The following is an 18,703-nucleotide window of genomic DNA, read 5'->3' as shown; positions in this document are numbered from 1 at the left end:
GGTGATTTTGCTGGCAATCTCTTCGGTCCACTTTCCAGTCTCGAAGACCTTTGCAAGAATAATCGATACTTCATGTCTGCTTTCCAGAGCTACTTCTAGTGTCAAAGTCGCCTCGATGGACTGTTGGCCATGGATGGCCTGTCTAAACTTCCTCAATTCAATGCTGAGCCCCGAATCATCGTCTAGCAATGCCTTCTTGACGTTGGACTTGAACTTGCTCCATTTGCTATTGGGGTCTTGAGTGTTATGACCAAGGCGCAAATATCAACTAGACTGATCATGGTGATATGAATTGCACGAGTCAAGTCGGTGTCAATTTTTCTGAACTGCTCGATCCGTTCGTAAATCCTGAATTGACTCAGGGAGGGTGCCACGACGGCGAAGACCTCATCAATTGCTTCATGGAATTCGCGTATCTTTTTAGGAGCTTCAAGAAGAATACTCATGGCATTAAACACCACAGTTGCCGGTTGGAAAACCTGTTCAGGTGTCAATGGCTCGAAGGCTCAATCGGGTCGAAGCCTGGTTACCACGCTGGCACCTTGTGCAGCTATACCACCAAGGAGTTTCAGGCATCATTCAAGGATATTCAGACCTATGTCCTTTTTGTGTTTCCGCGTATTTACGACGTCAATATCTATAGTAGGATCTGTTCGCGATTCTATCTGTTTTCGTACGTCGTCTATTGTCATTGGAGGCTTTCGATTCAGGCCTTTTCCGGTACGAGCCAGAAATCGCTCAGCTGCTTCATCCCATAACTGTTCCATGGTTAAATCTTCCTTGCCTGATGAAGCCATGATGCAGGATGATGATTGAAGGGCTTCAACAACTTAAGGGGTGAAGGCCAAGAGTTACAGGCAGCGGGTAAAGAAAATAGAGTTGTAGATGTTTCTTGAACAAAGGACTGTCATCTATGCACGGTCTTTAACAGATTGACCCGAAATACAAGATCAAGCTGCCCCCGACTTGCATGGTTGTATTATCGTTTTATGTTATGAGGGAAATTTTGTACCTTTAGCCTCAAAGCCCCTAACCAACGGTCTTGCGAGCTCCCACACAGCCAGAGGGTGGTCAGACTTCTCGATTCCGGTCGGATGCATTCAGCTCAAACCAGGAACTATGCGGCACCTGATAAGGAGTTATTACGCAAAATAGTGACAGCCTGGTTCGGCTTACCTGAACGGGTAGTCTGGGCCGTCAGCTGACTGTCTTGTTCCCTGTAGGTGCATGACTTCGCGAAAGTTGTTACTGGGGAGTGGAAAACGTAATCTTAGGCGCCCAGTTCGATGTTTTTCGCGCCTCTCATTTTTGGGCTCTCTGGAAAGTGAAAACTATTACACAAATGCTTGATATACATAACAAGGCCTTGCAATCCTAGCAATCAGCATGGCTTGGAGATCAAGCCATAGGTAGCGTACAGGAGACAGAGCGAACATATCCTGCGTCGAAATTCCCTCACCGGAGTAGATAAATCTTAGAAGAGTTGGTTCATGGAGACTTGGACTGACTTCACAACTGTTGAGTGGAGTTGAATGCAGTTTTCCGACCGCCATTCGTTTGATCCAAGTCGACTGTAGATGTTGTACGAATAAAAGTTCAATTCCAATTCATAACTGTGACTGAGGTATCTGCGCTAAATCCAACATGATAACAAATAACCGAGAACGCCATTTTGACACAAAACTTCAGTAGCCAGCCGAGTTTCACAAAATGCCTTCCCAATCCTGCGCCGGGGTATAGAAACCATGCCTCATCACTCATAGATCCCGGTGGCATGTATAACGTCGAGATCAAGTTCAAGAAAACGAAACATTAAAAAGGTATCACACTTGACGTTAGAAAGAAAGTTTAAGCCGTGCTAAACTCATGCTCATGCATGGGGGGAACATGAACGCGGTTCAACGATTTAAGAAAATTGCGACATTCGCGCGATGTCTCTTTGAAGAAGAAATGATCGGCTTCGAGCTTCGCGTTTGGCGTAGAGAAGACCGCAGACGTTGCAGAGAGTATGAGACCCGAAAGGGCCTTCTCGCCACATTGGAGTCTCTTTGATGAAGCATGATGTGCAGCATGGAGTTGGCTCATGTAATCTTGGTGACTTCTGCATATCTCGTTAGAAAGAAAAAGACATTCTGGTGGAAATGAGTGACATACCGAATGCCGCCTCAGCCTGTTACGCCACGTGCGGGCTTCATAGGTATCCTTGAGGCTAGCTTTAGTAGATCTCGACCGGATTGAACGTGCTGACGCGGCGGGTGATCTGAGAGATGAAGTGCGCGAAGCAGCCTTCAACTGGAGATGAGTATCTCTCTCTGGCTTCGCAGCCAAAGGACTCGGAATAGCTGCATTTTGAAACAAAGCGACCTCACAAAGAGGTAGACCATTACGTTGGACGTCCTGGATGCTAGGTCGGATCTGGAAGAGGTTAGTCTGTGTCACCGGCAACGGGTCAGCAAATACGCGTAGAGGGAACTCACGTGTCGAGGCGATTTTCTCAGCGAAAGTAAGGAACATCGTCGGGGCGGGAAAAGGTTAGGTTCAGGGAGATCAACGGGACAAGGATGGTGAGCACGATCTCTTCGCCGCCGAATTGGCTTTGCCGTTTTGGCGAGTGTCTGCTGTCGGTGTTTCATGGTGGAACAGGAACTGGACACATTTGAAAGGGGGCAGTTGAGAGGGGAAGTCCGATCTTGAGACTGAAGGGAGAAGTTAGGGATCGAGGCGGTACTAATACCCCTCTGAGGCGCTTGCTAGAGTTAGAGCGAAGATTGCCCCAGAGGAACCCTTGTAGATCACTACGCGATTGGGCCTGGACTGTGCAGAGACCCTGATTCAGGGTCCATCCGCGGATCCGGAGGAAACCTACCGAGTGGCCTCATGGGGCCATTGAGAATCACCAACAAGACTGCATTTTCATAACGGGGAAAAGGAAATCCGATGTTTCTCAGCATCCAATTCATTCAACTCTCCATTTAAACTTTGGCCAACAGTCTATCGCACTGTTCTCTCAACTGTTTAGGACTCGCCCACTCCCTTGTTTACCTTTGCTTTTTCCTCTCAAACCTTGAGACGTCTCACCCGCTCGGACACTGTCCCTCGGAGCAACCTGGCGTGACAGTAAGCCCGTTTCCACAGTTCCTTGCATGGCGCCTTGGCCTCTGTGCCGTGTCTGTCTACGATTGATAGATAAGACTGGTCCCCCGTCCTGCTTGCAACATTGATTAGAAACGATTTCGTCTCAAAGAGTTGCAACCCTCATTTACCGACGCGTAAGCCACGGCGCGGTACTCCTCGCACCTATTAAATGCTAGACACAGGACAAAATGGGCGGATGACCTGTCTGGTGTGTGGTACAGTGTAATCTTTGCTGCAAGTCGCTTGCGCAGAGAATCAGATGGTTTGTTCTCACTGTGTCGACCTTCCCCCGCTCCAGAGTCGGCATTTGAGCTGAAAGAAGCTCCCGTCAGCCAATTGAGGGGTAAAAAGTCAGATGTCAGAGTTACCCTGAACTCCGCACCTATCCGGAATCCGTTAAAGTCAGGTAATGCTAATGTGGAACGGGACTGGCGATGCGACGTCGTACTGTAAGACGGTAGCAAATGGAAATTTAAAAGATCAGAGGACGACTCCGGAGGTGATGTGAAAGGTGTGATTGGTTATGTTTTCTGATGCGATTTTGACATCACGGTTGCTGTTGGGAGGGACCTTTGTTAATGAGCTGCCAAACAGTTCGCGATTGGATGCAATTATTATCTTGACAACGCTCCTCTTCTGCTATTACCGGAAAAAATTGCTGAAATGGGTTTAGTATTTTCTTTAAACTTTATTTGCTCCGAATACTCCTGATATGTTGCCCGGTTTCCTGATCTCCAATGCGCCATCAGTTTCTTTCATGATTATGACGCTCGAACGCTGCAATAAAAAAATGTGAATGTTTCCTCTCCTGCCCATGCATGCCGTGCCTTTGCAAATGCACCTGCCAAGAGTGAGGGGCAGTGAGGTATCATTGGGGGCCGCTTGGCAGGGTATAAGAGGATATGAGGTTGAATGGTCATCGCAGTCCCGCTGAATGAAAATCCTCCGTTGAGACCTTTGTAGACCACGACGATGCGTCAGAAACAGAGTCAGAAACAGAGTCGCATCCAAACTCCCTCTCTAATAAGAACGACCGGGCCTTTTCCTCCCTCTTAGCGTACAGCAATCCACAGACGTTGCAGAGGGTACGACGTCCTGATGGTCCAGACCTCCATTTCGGCGTCTCGGTTACATGACAGAACTCGCAAGACCTTGTATGATCCGGCGCCTTGGGTGCTTTGTGTTCCCGCGCGCAGGGACAAGAAATAGTAGCCTGTCGCGACGGCGATCGGCGTGTGGTGGAGTGGTGCTTGTGCTTACTCCGCCAACCCTCGGGACTCTTGTACTTCCGCTTGGAGCTGCTCTTCCGCGGCGGCTCTATAAGCTCTGGCTCTGCGGTTTCAATACTACGCGCATATTGGCATGCCATGATCTTAAACCTTGGCTTGAAAGCTTTTCGATCCTTAGCGAGCGTGGACGGGATCGTCGCGGTCTGGAATAAGGGGACTTCGCAAAGCGGCCGGCCGAAACGCTCGTGATCGAAATGGAAATTCTGGATCACGTGAGTAAATACATTTTGCGCAGAACATGTAAGTTACCCACGTCCTGCTTGGTCGTAAGAGTTGTTACGGGAATGAGAGAGTTTTGCAGAGGGCAGGACATTGTGGTATTTTTAATCTGGTCCACAGCCTTTACGGCCCCAAAGGGAGACTTTTTTGGAGTTTCGATCTCGAGGGGAAGCTTTTTTTGCAGGCATCGTGAATTTCTATATAATCTCTCCAGCGATCGGAAAACTGACGTTGCTATGATGTAATCTTTGACGCACAACGTCCCGAGAACCCTGACGGAGCATTTACCCCAAATGGCTTAGGTGTGCCAGGTTCCCCTGACTGTTTGTTCGGAGCGAGCTGGCTTTAACGGTTTAGTGTTTTGTGACAGGATGCTTGGCGTGTTGGTTATCTGTTCTTGGTGTCGTGTGATGGGATTCGTGTATCATTCTCGTCAGAATCCTATGACATGTTGAAGGACATTGCAAATTCCCTTTGGGTTATCCCCATGGAGAACTTTTGCACTAGGTATTCGGGTATTTGGTGTGTTATGATGTGCATTCGCGTGCACGAGAATAGTTCCATTTTGTTGTGGATCGAGGGGTTGAAAATTGTACCCAGTCAGGATGTTCCTTCATGCGTACTCCACGCACATGATCAGCAGAAAACGATGCAGAAATAGAAGCAGCCTCTGATGACTTAGAATTCTCTCTGATTCTGATTATTCTCTTTATTTCTTTTTCTCCTTTCTATATTTCTTTCTTTTTGATCATCGAAAAGTGACAACTGGGGTTGAGAGATGAACGGTGGGCCAAGAAGTCAAACTCTGTTGCCTGTCTGTGTGTCACAGCGGGGAGCAAATGCTCCGAGGCAATCAGCAGCTTTTTTTTTTTTTTTGTTGGTGGTCTTGTTTTCGCAAACAAATGATTGGCTTATCAGCCAGACCCACAGTTCAACCCTACCCTGTAATGATCAACTCACATGGGAGGAAAATTGACTTGAGCTCCTGGTGAAGAGAGAAATGGTTACTAAGTCTTTACGTTAACACTGAGGATTTGATAATACCATGCATATGGCGTAGGGCAGCGTACGTACTAAGTCAGTAGGTCGGTTCTCGGCCAGAGAGATAGGCACCGCCAAATAAGAATAACATCTTGAAGAATGACATCTTAAAACAATGTTTTACCCGATTAAACTCTATGCCTAGGTCTGACAATTGTGGCGTGCAAAGGAAATATCAGCCCAGGAAAGGCAAGATCATAGAATTAGCATACATTTGAGAACCAGTAAAAATTAGAAGGTGCAAACTGAGAGCCATCACCTTGCTGGGCTCTTTATAAGTTATATTGGCCGGGACAGCCACTGTTCCGGCGAAAACAACTGAAAACAATACGATCTGCTGTCCTACTTCTCCCAAAAACGATTGGGGTAGAACTGGCACTCAGTTGAACTCAAGTTACACACGATGGCTCTTTGCGTCCCGTTGGATTTAGCCTCCAAGGTGAATTTTAAGATGATGCCCGCGAAATATCACTCCTACCTTGGCGCCCAAGTCGTCAGACAATGTTTGTGACCAGTATCTCTGGAGAGCTTACAAGCCTTAATTGGAGCAGAAATCGCATAAAACAGTGTAAATGCCCTTATTTCTAAACTTGCATGTTTATTTTTAGTGATGTTCGTCGATGGCTAGGTAAGTGGCGCACAGCGGGTCAATACAGCTCCGGGGTCCGGACGCACCAATCACAACGGCATCACGACCCCATCACGACGCCAATCAATTCACCAAACAACATCAAAACTCATAATCATAGCATCCGGGTTGTGTAATTGGGAGATCCGGACCTCAGCATCACCTGGCTTGATAGTACGCCAAACGACAAGTAGCCTCATGGAGTCGACTGACCAGCCGGAAAAGGCTTTAGAAATACCGCAATTTACAGGCCATGGCGAAGGTTACACTGATCGTAGGCTCATCTGAAGGACTTGACGATGCAGCGCTGATACTTGTCAACAGCCTTACCGCCCTCTGAACATACATATGCCCAAAATGGACTGGCAACGGAATTTGACAATATATCTGGTGTAACCCAACACGCCTTTCCGATACTTCAAGAAGACAATGGTGATTCTGAAGGTCAAAACCGCTTCTCTTGGCAGCCACAAGATCTCACCCAATCATCATTTGATGCTACTACGCTCTCATTAGAGAATCCGGCCCAGCCTCTCGACTGGCCCTGGCAAACATTGCCATCGTCCTGGTCTCTGCAGGACCAAAACCAGGATATCTGGCCACATCACCTTGAAGCCGGGCTAGGCGAGGTGCCGCCAATATGGGAATTAGGCCAGGGCACCGCCAGGGCACTCCAGCTCCCACCCAATGTCCAGATACAGCCAAATTGCCTCCCGCGCCGAAGAAGTCGATACCTCCGTAACTCGGCCCTACCGATGGTTTCAGGATCCAACCCAGTACAAATATCAGGCTCTGGCACCTTGGTAGAAAGTGCAATGGACCCGATACAGCGATGGCGAAACTCGCCCCCGGAGACTGAGGCAGCCTCCTTAGTCGCTATTGCAGACGCATTAAGGAATAACCCGCTTCGGGCCCCGGCATCAACCAGCACAGGTAGCCTGAATAGTCGCCGGGTGGACGTCCGACCGGGCTCAACGGTGAGCTTTACTAGCGGCTCAAGCCTGTCCTCAGGCTCTGCTACTTCTGCAAGTTCTGTGGCCCGACGCGGCCGCGTGTCGAAACGAACCCGACCGAATGCAGCAAAGGGCAAAGCAGCGGAGAAGAGAAAATTCCCTTGTACATTTTGTTGCGACTCTTTCAAGAGTAAGTTCGACTGGGCACGCCATGAGCAGTCGCTACATCTCAGTATCAAGGGATGGCGATGCGCGCCATATGGTAGCGTTGTGATATCAGCCGCCACCGGACTCAGCAGCTGTGCGTACTGCGGCCTTGCAGATCCGACACCGACACATATAGAAGATCATGATATTAATCTATGCAGACAAACCCAGATTTATAGCCGGAAGGATCACTTGATTCAGCACCTAAGGTGTATACACCATGTGCAGGATCCTCCGCCGATAGAGTCATGGAAGGTCGAGGGGCCACCAGTGGCATCTAACTGTGGCTTCTGTGATCTACGTATGGAATCTTGGCAGGAACGCACAGACCATCTAGTGTCACACTTCCGCAAGGGCAAGACGATGGAAGATTGGAGGGGGGATCATGGCTTTGAGCCTGGAATCGCGGCTCAGGTCACGAATGCTATCCCTCCGTATTTGATTGCCTCTGAGTCAAGGACCTATGCTCCATTCTCGGCAGCCGCTCCGAACCCTACAACAGCAGAGCATGTACAGCAGATAACAAGGTCCGCTGAGGAAAGCTTCGAAGCTTGGAATGGGTTGGAGATGCCACCCGAGGCAGGAGAACCTATGATGTCCCTCCAAGATAAATCGTTTCCTGAGCTGTTTGCTTTCCACCTTGGTCGCTTTGCGCAGCATCAGATGAGGCTCGGGATTATCCCTACTGATAAGATGTTCCAGGATGAAGCTAGAAGGTTACAATTCGGCACGGTAGACCCGCTGGATGACACGGTCGCCGACAACGAAGAGTGGCTGGCTCGTTTTCGTAACCAACATCTTGGGGACTCAGCAGACAATCGGGATAGCCAACAATGAGCGGAAGCGGCATGAGGCGAGATTGAGTAACATATATGTCACTTGCTATTGTTTAGGGCTGCTACCTCTTCTTTTGTTTGACAATTACTCCTCATGAATTCTCACGCCTTGAAAATTATAATAAAGCAATAATCTATCGGTCTCTGAATACACGGCTAAATCTAATCACACCAGCTCATAAGAGACTCTCGATATGCCTTGCTGCCTCTTCACCTTCCTTACTCTAATCTTTCCTACCAAAGCTGTGCTCCTCACATGGGTTCCACCGCACATATAAGCACCCTCACCATCAATCTCTACAGCTCTCACTAGTCCACCTTGACCGTCAGAATCCTCTGGCATTGTCCAAGATTTGGCTTCGAGCTCCTCTCTTGACCACCAGTGGACGTTTATTGAACGGTCGTCATTGACTATTTGATTCGCAAGTTGCTCAATCTCCTCCTTCCTATCTCCCGGGATGATCCCTTGGAAGTCAACAAATGCAGTGCCGGGGTAGTGCTGTGCTTTGACCTCTCGCAGATCTGGTATTCCTAGTCTTCGAACGGCTGAAGCGAGGATGTGACCAGCGTCGTGAATCTGTGAATGGAGTTTTCGCGTGTCCTTGTTGATCTCCTGAGTTACAAGCGTCTGTTCCTTGAAAGGGGCCCCAGAGTATGTGCCAAGATGCATGATCGTTCCAGACGGGAGCTTCTGCACAGACGTGACAGTGAAAATTGACGACTGGTCGCGGGAGGTCATGGTCCCAGTATCGCTCGGTTGACCACCGCCTTTGGCATAGAAAATAGTAGAATTTGTGATGACGAGAAATAGGCCATCCGAAGCATCTTTGAACACCTTGTTGATAGAATTATCCCAGTCAGCATATGGGATACTGGCTAAGACGGTCGTTTCCATGACGTGTTGAGTCTCATCGCGATGATAGACCGCCTCAGTATGCCCAAACTACCAGCAGGTTAATTAGACACTTTTTCTATTAACAGACTCATCAGAAATGCTTACTCTGTCCATTGTGTGGGAATATTCTCTTAATAGACGAAGTTACTACACGACGAGTGTTTCTGAGCGCAGATGGATATACCGGGTATACTGCTTGAGGTTCCCATGTCGGCGATCTGGGGATTATATAGCAAATAAATAGCTGTCTTACTGCCCAGGGCTCATGTTGACTTGTGATATGTATTTCATAATTGAGGGACGCTCAAGATGACAACCGGGGTTGCCGCAATAACTAGGTAGGCTAGGATGCAGCAAAAGGTGCGACGCCCTTTTTGGTGGGCCAGATGAAACTTTTTTCTCTCCATTCACACCCCCTCTTTGTATGCAATTGGTGACACTGCAATCACATAGTTAAAAACACCAACCCTAAAGGCAATTGTTCTAGAACTAACTGCATCTTATCTTGGGTCGGCTTTACACTTCACTTTCCCACTGCCTGTATTTAAATTCCTGTCTTTTCTTCCCGCATCCTTTATAACTACTCCCAAGCAAACCCTCTCAAGTACTTATATTCGTTTTACTCTTTACTGGACCTTCGCTATGGGTTCTCTTATTCCAAACCCGGGACGGTGTTTTATGAGTGACAATATAGCTGGTGCGTCGCCTGAAATTGTGCAAGCTGTCGTCGCTGCAGCCACTGGACATGTTCCGCCGTATGGAAACGATGGTGTTACAGGCGCCGCTCGTCAAAGGCTGCAGGAGATATTCGAAAAAGAACTCGACGTATTCCCAGTTTCGAGCGGAACAGCCGCAAACTGCATCGGCTTGGCGTCGCTTGTCAAGCCGTGGGGCAGTATTCTTTGTCACCCGGATAGCCACATCAACAACGACGAGTGCGGCGCTCCAGAAGCTTTCACAGGAGGCTCTAAACTTGTAACAGTGCCTGGAAGCAATAGCAAGATCGACCCCCAGTCTTTGCGCGCTGCTGTTTGTCGGAAGGTCGGTGACGTCCATAGCGTCCAACCGTCTGTTCTCAGTATCAGTCAGCCTACCGAAACCGGTAGTGTCTACACAATCGCCGAGCTCAAAGAGTTGTGTACTATAGCGAAAAATGCAGGCTTACGCGTGCACATGGATGGAGCGCGTTTTGCCAATGCATTAGTTCACCTCGAGGCATCTCCAGCTGAGATGACCTGGGAGGCCGGCGTTGACGTTCTCTCTTTTGGTTTGACCAAGAACGGCGCAATGACAGTCGACATAATCATCTCTTTCGACCCTACCTTGGCGTCTGAACTGGCCTTCCGCCAGAAGCGAGCTGGCCAGTTGGCCTCAAAAATGCGCTTTCATACGGCTCAGATTGAAGCCTACCTTGCGGACGAATTATGGCTGCGAAATGCCCGTTATGCGAATGGTTTGGCTTTACGATTGGCCGCTGGCCTAAGGAGCGTTTCTGGACCGGAGGTTTTGCAAGATCCGGAAGCTAACATACTCTTCTGCCGCCTGGCTCCAGCCGTAATCAAGGAATTGCTTTGCCAGGGCTACCAGTTCTACCATGATCGCTGGGAGCCAGGATCAGTTCGCCTTGTGACATCCTTTTCACATAGTCCAAGTAGTGTAGATGAGCTGGTTGCGGCTGTTGGATCATGTTACAGCAAACTGTTGTAGAATAGAACTGTTTTTCGGGAGGGTTATAGGTAGTCTTGGTTATTTTTGCATCTTAACATTGCAATACATACAATTATACATCAGCTTTGAATTTATACACTCTCTCTGACCCTTGCATCTTTCTGTCAATTGAATAATTTGGTGAATAATTCTTACTCTGTCATTATCGATGAAGCCCTCAATGACTGAATGATCAATAGGCAGTTGTCAGCCCCGCCTCATTCACCCACTACTCACCACACGCCCCAGGTCTCTACGCCCTACGCCATGTGCCCCACGCCATACGCCTTGCGCCCTACGCCATGAACCAAAAAATGCAATTCGGCCGAAGCGGAACAATCGGAGCTGACTCATTTGTTGTACTTCGGCTCGAGCCTCTCAATGCAAAGGCTTCGTTACCCTCTTCCACTCGTTGCATCAGCTGTAGTCACTGCGCCTTAAGCCATTCAACGCTGTTTGCTTCCTTCATCCTCTTTCTAGTTCTCTTTCAACTGCCCTCGTCGATTGACGTTGATCCGCAAAATGATTTCCAAGAAGGCTTCCTATGGTAAATGAATGCCCGAGATAAACTTCCCAGACTTTCCCCTCCCATTCTTTGCGGCACAAGATCAATGTTAACATGCTCAAAAGTGACACTTGATGTCTTCACAACAAAAAGGTGATGCCAATAACCACAACACTATAGCTGCCCTAAGCTTTGAACCTAGATTACTGACTTTCTTGTTTCCGTCAGGTACAAGGGAAACCAAGTGGCTGTTGTCCAAGTTCAAGGTGATGCGCTACCGCCTGCAGACATGCAGATGATTGCACGTGAATTCAACTTCTCCGAAACCGTCTTTTTGCGCCGAAACACGGATGGAGCAGTGGCCATCAACATCTTTACTCCTGTGAACGAGATGGATTTTGCAGGCCATCCTGTCATCGGCACTGGCCATGTGCTATTTCGACAGCTACTTCCTGGTCTCGCTGTGCACTCCTCAGAGGCCACCCTTTGGACAAACGCTGGGCCAGTTGTTGTGCGTTATGATCCGTCGCAAGAAACTGTGGCAGCCGACGTGCCGCATAACGTCCACATTCATTCCCGCCCTACTAGTACACAAAGCATTCTCGACACCCAACCGAGCTTGAAGACCCAGGGATTATCAACTGAACAGAGCTATCCATGCGTGTCTATTGTTAAGGGCGTCACCTACACCTTGGTCGACTTTACCAATTAGCCCAGCCTGTTCACCGCCATCTCCGCAGGCCCCAGTCAGCTTACAGAGCTTGACGAGGGATGGGCACCCTCTTTCACAGGAGTGATGTACTATAGAGTACTGTCGGATCCTTACGACGAGAGTGGCAAGAAGGTCCAACATCTCAGAATTCGTATGATTGCAATCGGTCTCGAGGACCCCGCCTGCGGAAGCGGTTCATGTGCTCTGGGCGCATATCTCGCGCTTCAGCAGGGGGATTCGGGCGGTATGTATAGGTTCTATCTTGATCAGGGACAGGAGATTGGCCGTGACAGCAGTATCATTGTCGACATTGTACTGGATGAGACTGGAGACAAAGTTGCAAATATATCCCTCTCAGGGTCTGCAACTCCAGTAACTGAGGGCACGATATTGCTGCCCGAATAGAGCGGTCTGGAGGTCTATCTCGGGTTTTTGCCATGCCGTGGCCGCTTTATTAAGATTCGAGTTGTGATTTTTTGATACAATATTGTACAGTTATAAGCAGCGACAGCTTTTTAATTCTCAACATGTTGTATGCTCGATTGCACTTATCCAAACACCTCGCCCCGTTTCATAATTCATAGTAGCGGGCCACGCCACTGTCACTAAACAGGCATGCGCCTCTTCCCAAAGTGTCAACCCTGTAACCCTTTTCCATGCATCTACGTAGCCAGTAAAAGCTCTTTGGAGGCCATCCAGCAAGGGGTCATGGTTATTCGCTTGCTGTTTGGCAATGCTATACTCTCCAAGGAACGCTCGCCAAAGCCAAAAATCCGTAGAGTCATTGAGTCCCAAAGTGCTGACAGATTGGCTGAGATCTCGACTCAAGATCGAGAGAAACCTTCGCAAGAGACGAGCGTCGATGGCCTTGCCGCCGTTCCAGAGCTCCAGGACACTGTGCATATACAGGCTTGATGCAGCGCACATACCAGACCAAGAAATGCTATACTTTGACGAGTGTGCTGATGAGAACATATCGTCGTGGAACAGAGATGAGAAATGGGAGCCGATAGTAGCGCAGAGAAGTCGAGAATCTGATCCCTCGATCCATTCCCAGCTTGGGTCGCATTTGTAACGATCTTCCCTGACTGTCTGCGTTGAAGTTGTAACATGCTTCAGGCAATCTATTAGAGGTGATGCGTCGATGCTATGGAATTGCGTTGATGAGGGGAGGGCAGCGAAGAAGAATGGCAAGAGTTTCATGGCGTTGAGACGCATTTCAAGATGGCCGATATTTTGGGTCTTCCAGAGATAGATCTGCGATACGAACGTGGAAAACTCTGCGGTATTGTTCTGTCGGAAAAGGTTCTGCAAAGAGTCGCTTCCCAATATCCTGGCCTTGAAGCCTTGGTAGGCATAGTATGTGCTGGAAAGGTAAGCATTGATGAAAATATCCATCAGCAATGACTACTTACAGCAAGAGATAGCGATTAGCAAGCTCTTCTTCGATTTCTGATCGATGGCCGAAGTCGTCATCGAGGGGGCTGAGAAGGTGGACGGCGTTCACGAGGCCGTTGATATGAGCCTCTGTATCGTGTACGTTACCATAAGATGCCTTTTTATGTTCAGCGATTGGTAAGGTATTATCAGTAGGGGAAGCGTACCTCTATAAAGCAAAGAATTGAAACATGCCGAATGAAGGTCATCAGCCCCGGTTGATGTATGTTCTGCAACCATCGGTTCAAGACTTGTATTGTTGAGACTTTGTGAAACAGGAAAGTTGGCTTATACGTTTCGAGATCACCGACAGTCCATGCATAATGCAGGCCTGCTACGAGAAGAGTGTCCCTCAGGGCATCGGGGTGCTGAGCGACAGAAGAAAAGCTATAGATGTTTAAGGTAAGCCTGGGCTGAGTGAGGGATGATAAGGTACGTACATATTTCTCGAGGCTTTACTAAGTACCAAATCAGCACTGTCGTGGCTATTATGAACTAGGCTTGTCAACGATGCGGCTAGGTCTATGCTGCATGGCTTGCGCTTACAATAGTGAAGTAGCTCTCTGGAGCGAAGAGTCATGTCCAAGCCTAAACAATCGAAAGGCTCCACTGATTTTCCGAATGGGGAATTAACCATTAGAGTTACTGGCGGCGCATCCTGGCTTATAATCCAAGGTTGCTGTTCGCCTGGAAGACAGGTAGCCTTGCGGTCTCGAAGTGGGATACTAGGATCAGCAAACTCGCATGCCCGTCCTGCACTGACACATCGGGTACTACGTTCGTCAATTTTACAATCACTAAAAACCACTAAAAATTGACAAAAGTCTTGTGTAGTACTCTCGACTATTTGTCGCAACCGGATAGTAAACTCCGACTTACCAGGTTGGTTTTCCGCCATCACAACGCACGCGACGCTTTCGACAAGTCAAACACCCGGTTTTACTCCTAGTGTGGGGCCTCCGAGTCCTTGTCGTTGTACTCATGCTGACCGGCTTGAGCTTGTTCTGAGGAAAGCTTCAGGGAAGATGATCGACGATGGGTTGATGAGTTATGACTTTCAGTGGAATGAGGGAGGAGTCTTGCTTCAAAGAGAGGCGTTGACGAGGTATCGGGAAGCCACTCACGGGATTTGAGGATTGTGGCTACAGGATGAGCGATTTGGTTGCGAGAGTTTAGACTAGTCAAAGCTATAGCGCTAACACTTTGTCACTCAGAGAGAGGCGCATGAAGATAGATCACTAACGTCTTGGCAAAGAACTAGAGTCTCCACTACCAACAACAGAGTCACTTTTGAGTGGACGTGAATGGCGTCCAGCCTGTCAGCAACTAACCCTTTTCAAGGAGGATAAACGAGCTGGACGACAAACCCCGCTGCCTTTATCCAGCCACGATTTGGAAAGAGATCGTAAGCCGACTTCACATCCTCACTTCCCTATTCCCCTCCCTCACCGAATCCCGAGCCAATATCGTCCAATCAATCTACAATATGGCCCAGAAACCTAGCCTCATATTTGTGCCTGGCGCGTGGCATAGCCCTGAATGTTGGGGCAAGATCATGTCTGCCATGGAGGCTAAAGAGTTCAAGTGTATTCCCGTCGCACTTCCGACAAACCAATCAACAAGCACCGACGTTAATTACTCGCATGACGTTAAAGCTGTTGCCGATGCCATTGCTGGCGAGACGTCGCAAGGACTTGATGTCGTTCTGTTAGTGCACTCCTATAGTGGACCGGTTGGACAAAGTGCCATGAGAGGCTTCACCAACAATTCTGCCGACACAGACGGAAAGACTGGTCGTGTGATAGGGCTTTTCAACGTTGCAACCGGTTTCGTCCGCGAAGGCGCGTCCTTTCTAGACGCTCTCGGCGGCAAACCCCTGCCGACTTGCGAAGCTGACTATGAGAACAATCTGATGGTCATCGTAGTCGACCCAATCGACATGATGTACCACGATCTCCCAGCAGAAGAGGCCGATTACTGGGTTGGAAAGCTCAGCAAACATGCCTTGACCGGTTCGACGGAAGGATACGAAGTCACGTACGAAGGATGGAGGGATGTGCCTGTTTGGCAGATCATGACCAAGGATGATAGGGCTTACCCTTATGAAGCGCAGAAGATGCTTGTTCGAGGTGCGGAAAAGCTTGGTGCGGATGTCACGAAGCGGCTTATTGATAGTGCGCATTTGCCGATGTTGAGTAAACCTGATGAGATCGTGGAGCTTCTGGAAGAGGCGATTGAGGCGTTCACTTCATGAAAGGCATACTGGTCGGTAGGCCAGGGCTGTCGACCATCTGCCTATCCTTTCTTCTATTTCGATAGCTTACGGAGTTCTTTTTTTCTAGAGCGACAATGAGCGGGACGAAGACATGTTTCTGAGACTTTGATACTGGTAGCGATGATATATTGACTGGCGGTCTAGAACACTAGCGGCACGCAATGAACTTATATCACCAATGAGATCCTTTGAAATGTCTCTGAGATTGAATAGCTGGCACCCAGCAAACAAATAAGAGACATTGCGGCTGGCTGAAAGAAGGGCTGGACCTTCACAGGGAGTTTGACAGTTCAACTATCTGAGAGCTGTGGCTGGCTGGCTGGGTGTCGAATCGGCCCATGTTTGCAGTAAATTGTGATTCATGCAATTCCAAGAAAGACATCACACACATGTCAGCCTTCGAATTTGTCGCGAGTCGCGTAGCTCTTTCGACGCTCCATCAATCACTTCAACATACTTAAACACTCAAAAAGGCATCTCATCATTACTCACCAGTCACTTCGCCCGCAGTATCGCTTCATACCTTCAACGGTTCTGGGAACAACGGCACTTTCTGGACTACGTCTCAGGATGGAGTGATCTGGACTATGGTCAATTGTCTCGACGATGCCATGAGTACACCTCCTTCTGAGACATTCGAACCAAGCACAAGCCCAGCTGTAGCTGTTTACCAGGACACTCTTTAGCTAACGGCACCTTAAGATATACCTATGTCAATAAAGCAACGAATGCATTTGTCCAACCAAAGAATCTCACTGCAGGTGGACTTTCTATTCGAAGCCAGACGAGCCCGGCCATGGTTGAGTTCAATGGATTGCTTTACTTGTTCTTCAACGGTTCTGGTCTAAATGGCACATGGATGACGACCTTTAATGGGAATGTCTGGGCCGATGTCAGTCCGGTTACCTCTAATCTTGGAGGAAACTTCATGGATCGCACAAGCCCTGCCATTTTTGTCTCTGACGACAAAAGAGTGTTGACTCTTCTCTGGTACGGAAGCGGAAGCAATGGCACATGGTATACCACTACCACGAACGGAATAACATGGTCGAATCAAGTTGGTCTAAATGATGGCCAAGTACTCATGGCTGGGAGTAGCCCTTGTGGCATTAACTACCATGGACGACCATACATATTCTTTGTTGGTGGAGATGGGAACTTGTGGAACTATGACGGGGTCATATTATATTCTACACTTACTGAGCCCAAGTATTCTTTGGCAATGGATGCCTTCCTTAAGGGAAATGATTTCGCATTCGTGGCTCAAGACGATGCCACGGTCAAATATCTTGAGGCCCAGTTCGCGAACGGATCGGTCATTATTCAGAATCCTTCAAGCTCCCCAAATATCATTCAGAGCGCAAACCCCAGAAACCAAACAGTTGCGGGCAATGCAAACTGGATAAACCTTTGGCACTATTTCTACAATGGGAGCCCTAGTGCTATCACCAGGGAAGCCGTCAGCCTATTGGCTCTTGCTACCCTTGCTTTCAACTTAAATTATCATATTAGCATCAACACCGACTCTCAGATGAGATTTTCGCCCAGACTTATTTTTCGCCGGATCCCCCCGAACAAAGGCTAAGAACTGATGAACGGCGCTCGTGATGAGAGGCTTTTAATATTGTTAAAAGAGTTGCCATTATCTTCCATTACTTATGCTAACCGTCCAAATTCTTTTTTGGTCTGAAATTTCTATAAGGTTTGCTCTGCAGGCCTAGCAATTGGTTAGGCATTGTGGCATATGGTTAAACTCTGAGCCAGATGCATTATTCGGAGTTGAGACCTGTGGCTAAGGTTCTATGATCAGCACACAGAACTTAGATATGATAATAAACATGCAAACCACTTTAACCCTAGAAACCTAAATTGGTGGACGAAGTTTAGATTCTCACCAGATCTATAAATACCCACCTCTCCCCAAAACTGCGACTTGTTTTTTGACTTTCAGCTTACCATTTTCATATCAGCTATGGATGAACTTCCAACCAGCATCTCTGGGCCGCAATTCGAGTCTTCAGCGGACTCGCACTCGTTTCATCTATTTTCTGAGCTTCCGCCGGAGCTCCAACTTAAGGTATGGGAAGCTGCCTTCGATACAATTTCGAGGCGCATTAGTGTTTACATCTATATGGTACTCGGCTTCGATCGTCTTTCCAGTCTCTCCGGGCCTACTATATGCATGACGGGAGGAAGTTTTCTAACTCGGGGGCGTGATACGAATACATGTAAAGAGTCGCACAGCCTGAGCTTGGCTTGTTGTGACGCGCGCAAAGTATATCTCTTGAGGTATCCCGAGACTATCATTCTTATGAACGATTTAAGCACCGGTTTTCGAAGAATAAGATGCAATCCCGCATACGACACTTTATACATCGAGAAGATTGCAGGAGCCTTCCACAGACATGACAATGCGGCAGGCATTACCCCTCTGAATCTGACGCAGGTGGCTCAACAAGCCTTAAGTTCTTCCAGAAAGATCATTTCCTCATTTCAGAATGTTGCCATTCGCCTCTCGAGAAACTATCCAAGTGCGAAATGGCTGAAGAGGGCTTTTAAAGGCCCATGCCCGGAACATATAACGATTCAGTACGTAACACTGTTCAGCTTTTCTTTTTTCGAGTCCATCAGGCATCTTTACTTTTTCGTCAAGTCAAAAGAGTCAGCCATGGCTGTGAGCCTCAAGCATGTTCCCAGGGTGGATAAGACAGAGTTCTTCCAAGGTTTCCCTGCCCAGGGCTGCGCCAATCCAGTCTTTCCTTGATGTCTACGACCGTATCCAACGTTCCTCTGAGCATGATGGCTCCGATTGCAGGGAGCATCGGAAGAGGAGACCAAGGCCACTCAGCGAGATACGGTGCCAT

At 48.3% G+C, this 18,703-nt stretch overlaps 10 protein-coding genes across 13 annotated transcripts; 6 read left to right on the top strand and 4 right to left on the bottom strand.

Moving 5' to 3' along the window:
* Positions 1-1,534: 1,534 nt before the first annotated feature.
* Positions 1,535-2,756, bottom strand: FOXG_09939 (uncharacterized protein). 3 transcript variants are annotated; one of them, XM_018389168.1, is made up of 3 exons: positions 2,478-2,756; positions 2,155-2,415; positions 1,535-2,101 (listed from the first exon to the last, which is right to left on the bottom strand). In XM_018389168.1, exons 1-3 carry the CDS (start codon positions 2,631-2,633, stop codon positions 1,907-1,909), a joined length of 612 nt encoding a protein of 203 aa, XP_018247383.1. In that variant the 5' UTR covers positions 2,634-2,756; the 3' UTR covers positions 1,535-1,906. The 3 variants fall into 3 exon arrangements, with proteins under 3 accessions (XP_018247383.1, XP_018247384.1, XP_018247382.1); XM_018389169.1 differs by having other exon boundaries at positions 1,556-2,101; positions 2,155-2,715; XM_018389167.1 differs by having other exon boundaries at positions 1,556-2,415; positions 2,478-2,696.
* Positions 2,757-2,921: 165 nt separating this feature from the next.
* On the bottom strand, positions 2,922-4,854 carry FOXG_09938 (uncharacterized protein). Its single transcript, XM_018389166.1, has 2 exons — positions 4,678-4,854; positions 2,922-4,627 (listed from the first exon to the last, which is right to left on the bottom strand). The coding sequence occupies exons 1-2, from the start codon at positions 4,735-4,737 to the stop codon at positions 4,052-4,054; spliced, it is 636 nt and encodes a 211-aa protein (XP_018247381.1). The 5' UTR covers positions 4,738-4,854; the 3' UTR covers positions 2,922-4,051.
* A 1,364-nt stretch (positions 4,855-6,218) lies between these two features.
* On the top strand, positions 6,219-8,638 carry FOXG_09937 (uncharacterized protein). 2 transcript variants are annotated; one of them, XM_018389165.1, is made up of 3 exons: positions 6,219-6,486; positions 6,538-6,586; positions 6,637-8,638. In XM_018389165.1, the coding sequence occupies exon 3, from the start codon at positions 7,068-7,070 to the stop codon at positions 8,307-8,309; it is 1,242 nt and encodes a 413-aa protein (XP_018247380.1). In that variant the 5' UTR covers positions 6,219-6,486; positions 6,538-6,586; positions 6,637-7,067; the 3' UTR covers positions 8,310-8,638. The 2 variants fall into 2 exon arrangements, with proteins under 2 accessions (XP_018247380.1, XP_018247379.1); XM_018389164.1 differs by having other exon boundaries at positions 6,219-6,586.
* On the bottom strand, positions 8,397-9,463 carry FOXG_09936 (uncharacterized protein). Its single transcript, XM_018389163.1, has 2 exons — positions 9,309-9,463; positions 8,397-9,251 (listed from the first exon to the last, which is right to left on the bottom strand). Exons 1-2 carry the CDS (start codon positions 9,315-9,317, stop codon positions 8,475-8,477), a joined length of 786 nt encoding a protein of 261 aa, XP_018247378.1. The 5' UTR covers positions 9,318-9,463; the 3' UTR covers positions 8,397-8,474.
* A 250-nt stretch (positions 9,464-9,713) lies between these two features.
* FOXG_09935 (threonine aldolase) lies at positions 9,714-10,996 on the top strand. Its single transcript, XM_018389162.1, has one exon. The coding sequence runs from the start codon at positions 9,846-9,848 to the stop codon at positions 10,908-10,910; it is 1,065 nt and encodes a 354-aa protein (XP_018247377.1). The 5' UTR covers positions 9,714-9,845; the 3' UTR covers positions 10,911-10,996.
* Positions 10,997-11,279: 283 nt separating this feature from the next.
* On the bottom strand, positions 11,280-14,677 carry FOXG_20189 (uncharacterized protein). The gene is made up of 6 exons (XM_018400453.1): positions 14,444-14,677; positions 14,111-14,337; positions 14,005-14,059; positions 13,732-13,951; positions 13,543-13,682; positions 11,280-13,493 (listed from the first exon to the last, which is right to left on the bottom strand). Exons 1-6 carry the CDS (start codon positions 14,545-14,547, stop codon positions 12,650-12,652), a joined length of 1,590 nt encoding a protein of 529 aa, XP_018247375.1. The 5' UTR covers positions 14,548-14,677; the 3' UTR covers positions 11,280-12,649.
* Positions 11,705-13,042, top strand: FOXG_09934 (uncharacterized protein; the record flags this gene model as incomplete). The annotated part of the gene is made up of 3 exons (XM_018389161.1): positions 11,705-11,926; positions 12,128-12,371; positions 12,741-13,042. The coding sequence occupies 3 exons, from the start codon at positions 11,705-11,707 to the stop codon at positions 13,040-13,042; spliced, it is 768 nt and encodes a 255-aa protein (XP_018247376.1).
* Positions 14,678-14,939: 262 nt separating the features above from the next.
* On the top strand, positions 14,940-16,055 carry FOXG_09933 (uncharacterized protein). The gene has a single exon (XM_018389160.1). The coding sequence runs from the start codon at positions 15,051-15,053 to the stop codon at positions 15,816-15,818; it is 768 nt and encodes a 255-aa protein (XP_018247374.1). The 5' UTR covers positions 14,940-15,050; the 3' UTR covers positions 15,819-16,055.
* Positions 16,056-16,228: 173 nt separating this feature from the next.
* On the top strand, positions 16,229-17,424 carry FOXG_20188 (uncharacterized protein; the record flags this gene model as incomplete). The annotated part of the gene is made up of 3 exons (XM_018400452.1): positions 16,229-16,258; positions 16,313-16,454; positions 16,562-17,424. The coding sequence occupies 3 exons, from the start codon at positions 16,229-16,231 to the stop codon at positions 17,422-17,424; spliced, it is 1,035 nt and encodes a 344-aa protein (XP_018247373.1).
* A 1,083-nt stretch (positions 17,425-18,507) lies between these two features.
* Positions 18,508-18,603, top strand: FOXG_09932 (uncharacterized protein; the record flags this gene model as incomplete). Its single annotated transcript, XM_018389159.1, has 1 exon — positions 18,508-18,603. One exon carries the CDS (start codon positions 18,508-18,510, stop codon positions 18,601-18,603), a length of 96 nt encoding a protein of 31 aa, XP_018247372.1.
* Between the last annotated feature and the right edge of the window lie 100 nt (positions 18,604-18,703).

This window comes from Fusarium oxysporum, chromosome 11 (genome assembly GCF_000149955.1).
Source record: "Fusarium oxysporum f. sp. lycopersici 4287 chromosome 11, whole genome shotgun sequence".
Classification (NCBI taxonomy): domain Eukaryota; kingdom Fungi; phylum Ascomycota; class Sordariomycetes; order Hypocreales; family Nectriaceae; genus Fusarium; species Fusarium oxysporum.
Note: the sequence above shows the minus strand (reverse complement) of the source record. Positions and strands in the feature narration are given on the sequence as shown.